General features: G+C 42.7%; 1 protein-coding gene across 5 annotated transcripts in view; it reads left to right on the top strand.

The window, feature by feature from the left end:
- The window catches only part of chd7 (chromodomain helicase DNA binding protein 7), a 65,225-nt gene that overhangs the window by 16,440 nt on the left and 33,383 nt on the right, over window positions 1–15,402 (top strand). For all 5 annotated transcript variants that reach the window (XM_053438312.1, XM_053438314.1, XM_053438315.1 and 2 more), the window contains exons 3-5: window positions 140–468; window positions 5,808–6,280; window positions 14,587–14,731. In XM_053438312.1, coding sequence (XP_053294287.1) covers window positions 140–468; window positions 5,808–6,280; window positions 14,587–14,731 — 947 coding nt within the window. The remainder of the gene's footprint in view (window positions 1–139; window positions 469–5,807; window positions 6,281–14,586; window positions 14,732–15,402) is intronic.

The following is a 15,402-nucleotide window of genomic DNA, read 5'->3' as shown; positions in this document are numbered from 1 at the left end:
TAAAAGCTTATGGTGTTTTGAAGATTGTTACAAAAAGGAATGAGAGTACTGACTCTGTACTCACCAGCAGTGTCTATTGATGGTCACTTTAATACAGTTAGGGATGATATTGTGGCGTTCTCCTCCTCTCTACTCCCAGGACCTCATGAAGCGCCAGTCAGCCAGAGTGGAGACCAGCGTATACTCCAGGCACAGCAGCAGGCCTCTCGAGGTGGGCAGCCCTTGCAATCCGCTTCCTTGGGTTTCCAGGGTGCACCTGTCAGTCAACATGGAGCTCCAGCCTCAAACCAGGGCTTGGCGCCACCCACCCAGAACGCTCAGACTCAGCACACACACCTGCCCCCCCACCACCTGCAGAGCACACCCCCACAATCTAGCCAGGGATCCAACCCATGGCCATCCACTTCTACTGCCCCCCACCCACTGTCCTCACCCCCTCTTACTCCACAAAAAGTGCCTCACGTACAGGTGAGTCTCCGTCAAACAAACCCTTTGATGTGATATTAAATCTGTGTGTGTGTGTGAGATGAGAACTCTGCATTTGTTTTCATGTGTGGGTGTATTTCATCTGAATGTTTATTTTTCATGTGGGTGGGGGAATGTGTGTGTTTGGAGTGTAAGGGAAGTGTGTGGTGTGTGCGTGCATAGATGTGTGTACGTGACATTTGAAAACACAGCGGTACATTGGGCATGGGGGTTTTGTGTGTGTGTTCATAGCAGCGTTTTTTCCTTTTTGTGTGTTCAGTCGGCCTTGTGTGTGGTTGTGTTTCCATGTGTGTGTGCGGTGAGGGAATAGATTTTTGCAGCTGTTTGTTTCCTGTGAGTTGCATATCCTGAGACACGTGTGCAATACACATACACACATGCATGCTCACACAGAGAGGCGCCACCAGCATAATCCTCCCTTTTGCTCCCACATCTCCCCCTCCTCTGTAGAGGAAACCTCCCTTCCTGTCTCTCCATTCTCCCCAGTCTCCTCTCTTTCCGCTCTCTCTCTGCCTGTCTATCTGCCTGACTGGCTGTTTGTCTTATCCATTTCAGGGGTGTCATCTCTTAATAGTTAATGTTGTTTAGCCGGATGTCCAGAGAGACAGACGGTTTAGGAAAGGAGGAGACTTTGAGTGGAAAAAAGCTGGAGGGTGATTAAGAGATTGGGGGAGGGGATAACACTAAGAGGAATGAAGTGGGAAAACAAGCAAAGATCTCAAGAGAGGGAGTCCAGGATCTCTCGCAAAGGAGACTAGAACGAGGGGAGTGCTGGTGGGAAGTGGTTAGCAGTTCTCGATGGCAACTTCCATGTTTGTGTGTGAGCGTGCACAGTCACCGCTGCCTGCGTCACGTGCCCTTGGCTTCCATTAGCTTGTTTTGTTGCTCAAAGCCCCCTTTCTCCACTGACCCATTCACACACAATAGCTGCCCTGTGGCCCCACACACGCACACGCACACACAAACACACACACACACAGTCTCCTTTTCTCTTCCATTCTTGTCCACATTAGCCCCCTCTTTCTGCTTACCAGCCCCCAACCCACCAACAGGCCTGCGTTGTTGCATTTTTTTGGTTGACATTTCAGCCATCACACTTAATTTATCCAGCACTTCTGACCTATATGGCAGGTTGACTGGTGAAGCCTGGTCCTGGCCTGGGCAAGTTGCGTGTGCAGCCCTGACTCTAGGTTCAGGCCCGGCAGCCCCCGTCATTACCCGCACACACTCACACACTCTGAGGCTTGAGATGGTGTGATCAGAAATGGGATGGCAAATGTGCCTAGAGAAATAGGATAGTCTATCTAGAAGGGTACTCAGATTGTAGGTGTGTGTCCGTGTCTGTCTGCAGCATAGGAAGGGAGTTCTCTCTGAGCCTCATGATGCACTTGTTAGAAAGAGCCACACACCCCAAGCTGGCCAGTCAGTCATGATGACTGTATGTCTGGTACTCTAAGCTCCATCTGTTCACTAAGCATGGTTATTACACATACACGCACACATGCGCACGCGCTTGTCTTCGTCAGCAGCTCAAGGTCACAGCTCTGGCAGAGTGCTGAGCTGTGACCTTTATTCTACATCTCACGCACACAATGTTGCGTGCAGCACTCTAGCTGACATATAACATGCCTCTCCCGCCCCTCCCCCCGCTCAAACACGCTGTCAGTGAGGTGCCGTACCATCCATCTCACCATGGATCTGCAGCTTCGAAGACATGCTTCTCTGAGAATTTAGTGTCCTTGTTTGTGTGAAAATCATCAAATTGAAAGTGCTCATCACTTGTTAACAGAATGCTTATTTCTGTCTACATTTCATCAGATATCAATGTTGGTTGTGTCATCTGCCCTGTCTGGACAATGGACACCTTAATAGTAATTAAAGCAAAACCACCTATAGAGCGTCACAGCAGATCAGTTTGGCTGCATCCTTGTCATTAAAGATGACACAAATATTTATCTTTGAGGATAAATGTCACCAGAATATGTGTGGTCACCTCACCAAGCTAGTTCTTAGTAAGCTGATTCATCTCGGTTTCTGGCGATTGAGTGATTTATTGGAAATCCCAGCTCTGCTCAAGAGCTGAGACAGGCAGCAGCCACTACCAGTGACTAAATGAGGAGGGGGTATTTTCTGCTTAACACACACTGAATGGTTTAGATGTTGTAGGCCAAACCGTTGCCTGCATGATTTGAGTGAGATCTAAGCTTTCAACTAGGGCTGGGCGATATGGAAAAAAATGTTATCACGATATGTTTTTCCATATTGATCGATCTCGATTCTTATCACGATCCTGAAGCTTGAAGAAACAAGAGATTCACTGAAATTTACAATAAAGTTTATTAACATAAAAAAAAATGAATATAGCTTCCAATAATGAGCACATAAACAAGTAAACATGTGGGTCAGACCCTCTGACACATTCAAGTGCTAAACTGTGAGCTCGTACCTGGGGTCTAACACTTTGATCAGTTTCCTGAAGCCGTCCCTCTCCACTGTGCTCAGGGGCATCATATCTTTAGCTAAGCAATAAGTATTAGCGCTCGTTATATTTTTGCGCCGCTTCGATTGTTTTTAATATGGGGCAATGGCAGCAAAACACGACTGGATGGACTGTTGTTTTGTTGTTTAGCTCCCTTCTTTTTGTTGTGTGAAGGCAAGTCCCTCCCGGGCTACACATCGCTCTCTCCTTCTGCACTTTAAACGTAAATTTAATCAAATCGGTGTCCAAACGTTGTCCATATCAGTGTCAATTCTCATTCTCTTTGCATTTGTCTCTCTTGTGTACTAAGATGGGGTAAACACAAAATAACTTAGTTTTCACGGACACAATAATGTTTGTTTATTTGCATATAAAGCAGGGAAATTAGTTCCAAGCACAAGTGGTCACAGAGGACACATTTAGGCTGCATTTTAATGCTGGGTGTTCACAGAAAAACCTAAGACTGTCCACATGTGAATTGGATGTCTCATGAGGGATGTTCATACCAGGTTTGAACAGGGGCCTAGATTAGTGAGCCTGACCACATCATCATTTACTGAATGTTGTGAGATATTTAGCAGCGGTAAGTTTTGGATGGGATGGAGGAAGAACTGGATGGATGGACAGAGTGAGGGGAGAAGCTGAATAAAAGATAACGGGATTTCCTTTCACCCCATCCCTGGGGAGACTTAAGTGTGTTTTCCTGACAGATTTTCAGCCTTCATCTTACTCTTCTTCCTGCTCCCACCTCCAACCTTCTATACTCACCTTCATCCTCACTCTGTCCTCCATCCTCCCTCTGTGGTGATTGAAATGGCACCCGAACCTCTTCCCCTCCTCAGTCGTCCTATTCACCATTGAGATGTTCTCTACGGATCTTGTTATTAAATTCAGTTATTGGTGCTTCAGTGGAGAACGATGAGATTTTTCATCCCTGATGGAGAACTGCATTTAACCCAGGACAAGTAGGCACACTGGCATGTTAACGTCACTCTGCAGAACACCAAACCTGACGCAGGACTCGAGGGGGGGTGTGTATTTGTGATTGTGTAAACACTTTGTGTTTCCACACTTGTGTGATTTGTGTGATTGATTATCTAGGAAGCTTGGGAGGACTGATTTATCGCTGGCTACGCATTCCCCTCATCTCTCTCTCTCTCTCTCTCTCTCTCTCTCTCTCTCTCTCTCTCTCTCTCTCTCTCTCTCTCTCTCTCTCTCTCTCTCTCTCTCTGATTGTCACTCTCCCCTACCTACGACTCACACAGAATATTTGTGTTACTCAATTGCACAGCTTACATGTGTGTCAGCAGGTGTTTGTGTGCAGGGGTTTGTGCAATGTTTGACCTTGCAGTTGGGTGTGTGAGAGCACATTAGCATTCTCTTGATGGAAGTGGACTTCCAGTTATAGCTCCAGAACTCATTCCTCCTCCGTATGAACACAACCAAGCGAGGGTAGCTGCTGCCATTGCATTTTGCTTTAAACTTGCTGATGCTCACACACACCTCATTGACACAGTTTTACACGCAGCACAAGTGCACATGCACACACACTCTCTCAAAGGCATAGTCTCTCGCTCTCGTATGATACATGCGCACATACTCCCTCGTTGTGCCTTTTTGAAGTATGGAGATAATTTATTCGTGTCATGATGCCTGATTTCCCATCTGCTACTGGGACCCTGAGCAGCTGGAGAGAGAGGAAGCGGGAGGGAGGGAGGGAGGGAGGGATAGAAGAGAAGGAACGGGAGGAGAGGCAGCTGGAGAGGGTCCCAACAGCTGGTAACCAGTTTCCTGTCACAGAAAGCTTACTTGGGAGCAATGAAGAGGAGGTGGACGAAGGCGAGAGGATTTTAGTGCACAGAAGAGCCAATGAGTAGGGAATATTAGGTGTCAGTTGGTTTGTTTACTGAGGTTAGCCCTGCTGGAGGAGGAGGCAGTTGCGGGGAGGGAACCGTAGCAACAGGGAGTCCCGACTAGAGAGGGGAGGTGGCAGAGTTGTTCATGGATGAAAGGATGGATGGATGGATCGTTCCCTCCCCCCCTTTGCTCTGTAATCCTCGATACTGACATATCAACCTTCACCCAACAAAGTATAGCAGCACTGACTGAGGAGCTGGCACACTTCATCCTACGCTGATGTAAAACTTACGTAGACATGCTTCATGGCACATATGCTGAGGCTTATCCACATTCATTGTGGTTTAATTTAGGGCTGATACTGTCAATTGATTAGTCAGTCAAAAGAAAACTAATTGGCAGTTAACTTTTAATTGTGGATTAATAGTCATGCAATTTCTTTAGGCAACATTTTTTAACAATGCTGGTTCCTGTTTCTCCAATTTGAATTATCTGACTGGAGGGTGTTAAAAAATAAATGTCTTTACTAGGTTTATAGTAAACAATTAATTAATCAAATGTATAAACTTTGCATTTGCTTTTTGTTTTTGACAAAGTATTTCATTGAATTTATTTCTTCATCATCTGAAAACTAAATATATTCTCTTTGGTAAAAAGGGCAAAAAATTATGAATCTCATCAAATGAATTGCACACTTTTAACAAATGGGAGACATACTATATTATCAAATTTAATAAATTTGTCAATTGCCAGATTTTCACAATTGGAAGTGGTTAGCCATGTCTGAGCTGGCCCACTTGTGGATTCCAGTGTTTATTAACAAATCTCTTGAAAATGTCTTTGCTGAAAAACAATTATATACTGTTGTTTCTGTGGAGTTATTTTTTTTTATTTTTTTTATCTTACTTTAATTATGTTTTGAGTATGATTTCTAAAATGTGTTATAACTCAGACTAATGGATATCTTTCTCACCCATTTCCCCAGCATTCCCCCATGGACCCGTCAGGCGATGCCTCAATGATGGTTACTGAAAGGCCGACCGTTTGCACTGGTGTGCCCAGCCAGCCAATCAGCACAGAGCAGCCCAGCAACCAGGAGACCAAGCCAAAAAAGAAGAAGAAAAAGAAAGCAAAAGTAGTGGATGAAGAAGTCGAGAGAGAGAAGAAGGCAGGAAGAGGAAGCGCAGAGGTAGACTTGATGTCAGAATTTACCAGATCAGGAAGTGAGGCAGGTGAACAGGTTACTGGCACAGGAATTATGGAGGGAAGTTCACCAACGGTGGAGGAGAAGAAAAAGCGGAAAAAGAAACCAAAAGAGAAGGCAGAGGGGAAGGAGGGCAAGGAGCCCAAAGAGTCCAAGACCCCCAAGATGCCTAAAACGCCCAAGACCCCCAAAGAGCCCAAGGAGAAGAAAGCCAAGAGCTCCATGCCCAAGACCAAGACCCCCAAGAAAAACAGGTAGGAGCATCATTGCTTGGAGATTGTGTGTATGTGTGTTGACTAAATTACTCGCGTATAAAGACAGTTGAACATTTCGAAACTTTCATCAGCTGGCCTTTTGGTAATTAGATGTAAGATTTGATGCAGCAACAATTTTGAAGTAACCAGGAATCAAGCTAGATCACTAACACATGTAGCCAGCCAGGGAGAACCAATTTGGTCACAACATCCTGAGCTTGGAAAGACCTTAATACCACAAATTATTTGTGTATATGTGTGTTTTAGTGAAGCAAAGAGGAAGGCTGCTAGACAGATGGCTTACACTTTTTCTGGATATTGATCAACAGGGTTAAAACTACTGTCAGATTGGCGACATGTGGAAAGCATCATCATCTGATATCTTTCCCCACCATGTCTGAGATTAGTTTAAAGAACTGACAAAAACATCATTACACATGTTCAATGTGAAATTTTCTGCATTATGATTTTTTAATGTAATATTTCCTGAATAAGGGGATGTCAGATCACGATCTGGGGGGGTTATATTAATCGTGTATTAATCATAATCGAGATAACATTTTGAAATAATCGTGATATTGATTTTAGGTCATATCGCCCATGCCTACAACTAGTGTTCCACTGTATATGGATATTAGTCAGGTATTGCGATACCCAGCTGTTAAAGGTCTAGTGTGTAAGAAGGATGTAAGCAAAGGGAAATGGGACATGATTGGAAGATTGTTCCCCACTCCTGGTGTTGAAGGTGTTATTATTTGGAGATTCAGGTGTTTTGTTTATTTCAGTAGAATATCACTGTTTTGGAAGGGATGCTTCTTGCTGAACTTGATCAGTAAGTGATTGCGTTTTTCAAGGGAGTCAGAACCTGGACTTAATGTACTCCAATCATTGCATTCAAAATACCCTAGTCTTTTTGTGTCAACTACGGACCAGGACCTGACAAATTTAGATATTTGCTTTTGTCTGCATTTTTGTATAAGGAGCAATAAATTGTGAATTGGATTTCCCCAGTGGAACACTTGAGAATGTATGATGTGGCTGTGACCCAAAGTTTTGTTGTCTATGCTATGCTAATTAACTTGTTGCTTGTAATTGAGAACGTTTGTAGGGTTATAATCACCAAACACAATGACAAATGCAAAATTGCAACTCGTACAAGGGAAGCAAATTGTTATTTGGGGTAATCTGTTTCATCATTTTATTTTTGAAGGATTGTGAGATAAATAATATCAGTGATGAGGTCTGTCTCCTGTACCTTGTGAGGACCCTAGTTCTCTGCCTGCCTGTTCTAGGTGTATTTCCCCTGTATGGTGATCCAGAGTTATTGACATCCTCTATCCCCTGGAATGTTGGCAGATAGTCCCACACCACCAGATTTAGTCCTCTACAGCAACTCCTGATGGCTGTGTCTCTGTAGACATGATACTTCCTTGATACCACAGAAAAAGGTGCAAGACACAGCAGTGAAGCAGGTACTGGGGGGAAACCTCAAGGCAAACTTGGCTAAAACAAATTACGCAGAATTAATTTCTTTATAAAATTGTCTCCGCTGTAAGATGAGGTGGAATTGCAGCACCACAAATCTGGATCTGTCAGACCACATCTGGAGGTGATCAGGCTCACACTGATCAGATCTCAGCAGGTCTAAAAAAGAAACTTAATGAAACCCAACAAGATGAAAGATCGGCTGACTTACTCTTTTCTTCTTATGGTGACATTCACTGCAGTGTTTCCACGTACGACTCCCAGCGCACGTTTCTGCTCTGAAACGGGAATAAAGAAGGAACCAGACAGTTTGCACACTGAAGATCACACTGGAGCTCCTTGCAACAGAGAAATAAGCTATCTCAGGATCTGATTGCAGGATCAGTTCGTTTTTGGGTTAGATGTGTTTGTGACTGTTAAACATCTTCCATTTAGATAGATTACTCTCTCTCTCTCTCTGTCCTAGCCTTTAGTGTCAATCCCCGCCTGTTCATCTCAGCCCATTTTATCCTGAGGAATAAGCAGTAGGCAAGGGTCAGAGCTGGGGGAGGAGTGTGTGCGTGCACACATTCATCGGCCATTGGAAAAGAGTCGGGGGAGGGGAGTGGGGAACGTGGGAGACCTGGAGTGAGTGTGTGAGGCAGTGAGGGGCCGGCCTTTTGTGTTTATGTGCATGCGTGTGTTGGAGGAGGAGTCGTTGGTAATCTTTTTGGCAGAAAATGGCGTCTAATGATAATGAAGGCCATGCTGCTGACCACTCCGCAGCCACAAGTGTGTGAGTGAGCGAGAGACAGGGTAAAGGAAATCTGGGGGAGGGGGAGTTCATTCTTAGACCTGTGTGTGTTGGTAAACTAGCTCTTATCTGGTGTCAGGCTTTCCTCCATCTTGAGTGGCGGCCTGCAGCTCCCAGGTTAATTTAGCATAATAATGGCTGCTGGCCATTCACTGCTACTCTAAAATGGTGGACTGCTGCAATCAACTATCTTTTCTTTTCTTCCTTCTTTCTCCTCCTTTCCTCTCCCTGTTATCCAACGTTGTCTTGTTGAAGAGTGATTCCTTTCATTTCTTCAGCTTCGCCACATCTTCCCCATCTTCCCTCAGTCTCTCATTCAATGAGAAGTTAAATTTTTTTTTTATGCCTATTAAATTTATATTTATTGAATGAAGTTTGGTATTGCTCTCATGGAGTTGACCTTTATTATTATTCATGGTTCATTAGTTACTAGAAAGTCATGCAGTTTGTTTGTAGGTTCCTATGATATATTTATGTTGAAGTCCATCAGAGTTAAATGTTGCTTTTTATTTTAAATAGTTGCTTTTCGTGCCGTTTCTTGTAGCCGTGTTTTGACCTTTTTTAGGGCAATTTTCAAAACCTTCACTCTTGGTGTAGAGAAAATCCTCTGTAGGGACCACTAACCCACATGTTCCATTGCATATTTGGGGGATTTATGCAAGATTTCCAGCAGTGGGTGGAGAAGTAAACCCCCAAAGCTCTGAGTGTCATGTGGCCCATACCACGCTACAGTATATCTCTTTCAACACTCTATTTGCATCTCTGTATGAACAAATAAGCAACTGCAAACCAGACTGAGGTCTTCCTTTAATTAGTGGAACAAGGATGTGAGGCCATACTGTTAACCCTTTCAACACAGTTCTCACTTCCTTTATTTGCAGTTTGTTGCACTGTCCACCCAAATCATCTAAGTTAGCTCTGCTTTTTCAAAACTAGAATGGTTCTCAGTGCATAAAATCTGCCAAGGCCCCACAGTCTGCTTATGAAACCAAATTTGACTCGCTAGAACAAGATTTTTATTTGGATCTGCACCAAATTGCACACACTCAAAAATATCAGTCACCCAAATATGCCGGTTTATTTTATATTCATGAATTAGTCTATGACAAGTCAAGGAAAATATACATCTCGCAATGTTAAATAATATGGGGGGGGGGCTGGGTGCTGGATCCGCCCCCTGACTTTGAGCCACACAAAAATATAATGGATTATTTTCTTACCCATATCGCATCCTTCCAAGTTTCATGGTAATGCGCATCGTAGGTTTTGCATAATCTTGCATACGATCAAACCTATCAACAGATCTTTGCAGAGGTTAATCCGTTGAGGTAGTCATAAATGCCATCAGTTTACATATCTGTTGACAATACAAACATTTAAAGCGTTTCTTCATCCCTGGCATTTTAGAACCCTATGAAAACATTCTACTTTTTATCACTATGATAAAATATATTGATATTATATAAACGAAAAGGTTCACTATTGTTGTTTTCATATTTGAGATGCGTTTATATAGAGTGAGTCTTCCAATGTGATGAGAACAAATATAAAGTATAACGTTGTAGTAGATTAAGACTTGGCTGTGGGCCAGCTGCTCCCCCCTGCTGAATTTGTTCATTACGAGGCAGTATTGGTAGTTATTTTATATTCATCCATAGATGTATACTCTTGACTGATACTGGATGTACTGCTCTCACTGGTTGTAAGTCCCACTAATTCCAGCTGTATTTATTTATGCTTGTGTCTAGACAAAGTTCTCTCCTGCTTTTGGCACCCACCTCTTACCCATTTTTCTTCGCTCACCCAAACCGGTCAAGGCACAAGGCAGAGTCTGGCACTAGGGGTACCTTCCAGTTAACAAGGGAGTTTTTTTCTCTACACAGGCGCCAAAGTGTGGCTAATTGTGGAAAGCTGTTGGGTTTCTCTATCAATTTTAGGTCTCGACCTTAATATTATGTGAATTAACTGAATTGAATGCCTTTAATATTTATTCATTCATTTTTTGCCACTTTATAACCTTCTTTATATAAGTGCTATACAAATAAACGTTATTATATATTTAAATGTGCCTTGATGGAAAGAAGAGTGTCTTCTGTCTTGATCTTAAGAAAGATACAATAATGGTCACATCACAGCATTTACCACTATCCTTGTCAGTTGCTCAGAAAGGTGTGCATATGAGAGCGTTTCAGGCTGAATCAGGTGGTTGCCGCAGTCCTTTAGCTCACTCCTCTCCTTTGACCTTGCTTTCTTGCTCCATCTTTCTTTCCCATTGCTCTCTTGCTTGCACTCCAACTCTGTCTACCTCTCAGTGGAGGTACATCTATAAATAACTCAGCTCTCAGCTGCCACACCCTGCCCTGTGTGTGTATTTGTGGATGGGGGTGAGATTTGTTTGCTGCACACATAAAGATGTCAGACATGCACACAGACACCTTGCATTGTGCATGTCTGCAAACGTGTGCAAATACAGCACTTTTTGTTTTCACGTAGAAAGAACTGTATGTATTACCTTCTGACCACTATAGCCACGGCCCTTTTTGTGTTGTCTGTGTATATCGGGGTTCAGTGGTATAACTCATCACAGCAGCAGGTGTCCTTTACATCCCATCCTTCCCCCGTTCCTGGCTTCCTCTTCAATTTGTCTCTTTCCCTCCCCATATTTTACTCCACGGATCTGCTTCCTGTCTTTCTTTTATCATCCCTCCCCTGATGTATAATTAGACGTCTGATGTTGCATCAATTTAAATGCTTCACTTGTAGGCAGCAATTTTATTAAGCTTTCCTATCAATATGATGACCTCTGTAATCACCTCCCCTTATGCTGGATTTACATTTCAATTTAATTTCCTGATTTGTCAGGTTTTTTTCTGTAATTGTTTCAAATTTTTCAGTTCAAGGCTGGATGAAATGCACTTGAAGCTCATCTAGAGGTATTTTATTCTTTGATAAGGAAAATAATTTACTATGGCGATGGCCGAGCTACATTCTGTCTGATATGGCAAAGTCCACTGTATTTTTAATTGCATCCTTGTTTGCATATTTTCTGTGATACCAGCTTTAACATTCTTCAGTTTCCAATATGGTATGCACAATATACCAGTGACTGTGACTTATTAAATATAAGCATTATTATTTATTGTATGTGGCTTCATGTCTCTGGACATTTGAAAAGATGTATATATTTTCACTGACCTCAAAATCCTAACCAAACTTTGGTAAATTACTGACTGTGACACAAGGTACATTTAGAATAGATAAATTGGTTATAAAATGTAAAAACACTGGTGAGGCGCATCACCACATTGGCAAGCAAGTTACCAATCTTATTTAGGCCAATGTCGTGACTCGCACATCTAGCTGACCATATTACATGGCTTGTTTCCTAAAAAGCAGCATGAGTCAATGACGTAGTGCAGATCCTAATGAGTTATTCACATATTTAAAAAAAACAGCCTCCAAACTTCAACATACGGCTGTAAACAGGAAGGCTTGTTCATGTTGGTGTACACTGGATGCATTTGGTTGTTGTATGCAGGACTGTCGCATATTGTTAAAATAACAACTTGTCTGCATCACATATGTATCATGGTAAAATACAGGATTTAACTGCACAACAGCTGTTAGCAAAGACAACCGCTTCAGCAATGCTTGTAATCAGCAATGTTGTGTTCTACACTGGTAGCCGAGGCTGATACCAGTTGTTTTCTTCTAGGAGGCGTTCATGTAATGGGAGCCTGTCAAATCAGCAAAAGTTGCGTCATGACCCAAAACACCCAATCAGCAAGTGGTTGTTTCCAAACATTTACGTGTCTGCATGCCCAGACTAAAACATATCCCGGGAGTTTTCAAACTAAAAAGTAGTAAAAAGCAGCATTATCAAACTTCTCCATTTTAGCATCTCTAAAACTCGAGAGTAGTATGGACGGCAGGCGTATTTGTAGCAGTAATGAGTAACTTAGTAATGAGATGTAGCCAGGAACAAAAGAGTGGTGCTATAGTGTAGTCAGAAGCATTTAAATTCCACTTAATAGCAAGATTGTTTTTAAAGCAAGCTTCTCAGAGGTTGTTGTGAAACAGGTTGATTTGTCCAACAGCTAATGCATATTAGGATATATAAAGCGGACAGAAATAGAGAGATGGGTTGTAGACTGGAGACAGAAGCAGAAAAGAGCGAGGAGATGGACTGAGCACAAAGGGTTACAGAGATGGAGAGACTGAGAAGAAAAGTGAGCCCATGAAGACGCCAGGAAGAAGAGGGGGCAGAAGGCAGCCAAGTGGAGAAGTGTGTGTGTGTGTGTGTGTGCATGCATGCATGTGTGTAGCCAGATGGCTCCAGCGTGTGGCGACCAGCCAGAGGAACAGGTGCAGGTCACATGACCAGCCGTTACCACGGAGATCGTGATTGCTCTTGGCGTGAGGATGAAAGGAGATGGGCCCCAGGGACACAGAGGGGGCGCAAGAGTAGGAGAGAGGGAGTGAGGCACAGAGCAGGAGAGAGAATGAGCGACATAGACACAGAGTAGTAGAGAGAGATATGCAGGCATACAGTACTGCAGAGGGCAAGACTTTAGTAAAGGCAACGCACAAACACTTAAACTAGTAAAGACAGTTTAACAGTTTAATTTAAGTCACAAGATAATCTCCATGTTTTGTACTTTTAAAGAGCAACATTTTGTCAAGTGAACAGCAAAGGTGGATTTGTGTCACTTGTACAGTTATAGGATCTTGTTTCAGGTTGATCAAATTCTTTTAACTTTCGCAGTTAATTTAAAGGCTGCAACAAACCTGAGTTTTGTCTGGTTGATGTGCTCCATGCAAGCCAGCTAGATAAGATCATTTATTAAGCAAAGCAAACATCAGCACTTTCACTGCAGCAGAAAATAACACATAACGTAAGGCCTCTGCTGAGGGTCTGATGCAGTGTTTTCAATGTACTTTCTAATCGGATGTTACAGAGATGTCATTAAAAGGGTTTCCTTGAGGTTGCAGAAGAAAAAGGAAGTTAGATGTTTTTGTTGAACCTTCTCCCACTTTCTTGTGAACATTAGATATAAAATAATACACTGACAAGAAGATCAATGGCCCCTTTGGGCTGAAATAATCTGGAACTCCTCTCCATATGGGCAGAGAACAGTGAAATAACCGCAGAACCTTTATCAATGCTGAAACTTTACATTACATTGAGTCCCAGCAGTGGGCAAGTGTAAAATGTATGTTTGTCCAGTCCAACAAAACCAACAGTCATTCTTAACCGGTGACATAAATGTTGTGATCCATGTCACGTGGAATTCAGGAGTCTGAATCAAACCAGTTAAAGTTTAATCCGAACCCTCAATTCTTTTAGTTTCATTTTGTGTCTATGATGAGCTAAACTTGATTGGCTTCACTTGATTTCCCAGAATATCTTTATGTTCATCTACTGGTCATTTGAATGAGGCCACCACATAGAGCACTGTGGCAGACTTAGTAAATGTGCAGTGTTCTTTTCTCCACACCACCAGTTGAAGGGTGGTACAATTTTTATTGGGTGACTACAGCCTTAGTATGCACACACTTGGAGATGGAGCCAGCTCCGCTTTCTTTCCATGCCAGAGATTAGAGGAGGCCTGGGGGCCTCTCAACCCTTCCCCCCTCCTCCCTCTGGGGCCTCTCTCTCTGTCCCTCACTCTGTCTGTCTGCCTGCCTGTCTCTCTGGTTCTCATTCACTTCCTGTCTCTCTCTCTCTCCCCCTCCCCCTTCCTCTGGGCCCCCCCTTGCTCTTCCTCTCTATATCTCTCTATCTTGCTACCTTGCTCCCTCCGCCTCCTCGCAGTCTTTCATCATATTAACCCCCTGTGTGCCAGAGCCTGAGGCATACTAATGATTTCTAAATGGGTAAATCAAACATTGCGACCACCCTGGGACAGACAGGCACACATACACACACATTCGCACAGACAAACAAGTGCCTTATAGTATGTAGAAGTGGTATCACTTCTTGTGTATAGAATTAAATATTGAAGTTTTTTTTTTTCTTTCATTGCAGCAGTAAGAAGGTGGAGTCAGAGGTCGGGCCCGGCACAGCTAAGAAGGATTCCAAGAGGAAGAGAGAGTCATCAGTCAGTGATGATGTGGAGGTGAAGAGTCCACCTCAATCGCCTCCTGAAGATGAAGATGATGACGGTGTACAGGTACAAGACCCATACAAGGAAACGTACCCTGGTTTTTGATGCTATATTATATTTTCAGGAAGCACAAAACTTATGAAATTAATTAAAGTCATGGCTAATAATGCATTACAGAATAATAATTTGATTGAGCTCAATGCAAAAGAAGTCCATGAACCCTTTGCAGGTCGCTGAGTGTCACAGCTTTTAGAGATCAAGGCACTGGGCCAAGAGGCATCTACTGTTTGTGGTGTAAACCAGCAATGTTGAAAACCAAGAAAATGGCAAAGTCAATCAGCAGCCACTTCTCAGTTGCTTAATTTTTTTTGCCAACATATTGCCTTTCATACGCAAATGTTTTTCCCTTCCAGTTTAAAAAAAATTCCATCAAGCAACTATTTTTTAGTGAAGATTTTGGTACAGAAAGGACGAACAAGCATCACATAGCTCTATCATTTCTCAATCAGACACAATGTTTATTTGCCAAAGTACTAATGCTTGATACATATCTGTAGGTCCCTATATCATCAATTATATTTTTTACTCATGTTTATAAATCTGTCCTTTTGAAGACGTTTGCTTGATAAATGAGAAGAGCATCCACTATAAAGGTGATCTGTGATTTCTTTTTTTTTTCTTTCTTTTTTTTTTGAAAGGCTACAAAACCTTAACTGATAAATAGAACGTTGACTCTT

Source organism: Pleuronectes platessa, chromosome 13 (assembly GCF_947347685.1).
Source record: "Pleuronectes platessa chromosome 13, fPlePla1.1, whole genome shotgun sequence".
Lineage (NCBI taxonomy): Eukaryota > Metazoa > Chordata > Actinopteri > Pleuronectiformes > Pleuronectidae > Pleuronectes > Pleuronectes platessa.
Note: the sequence above shows the minus strand (reverse complement) of the source record. Positions and strands in the feature narration are given on the sequence as shown.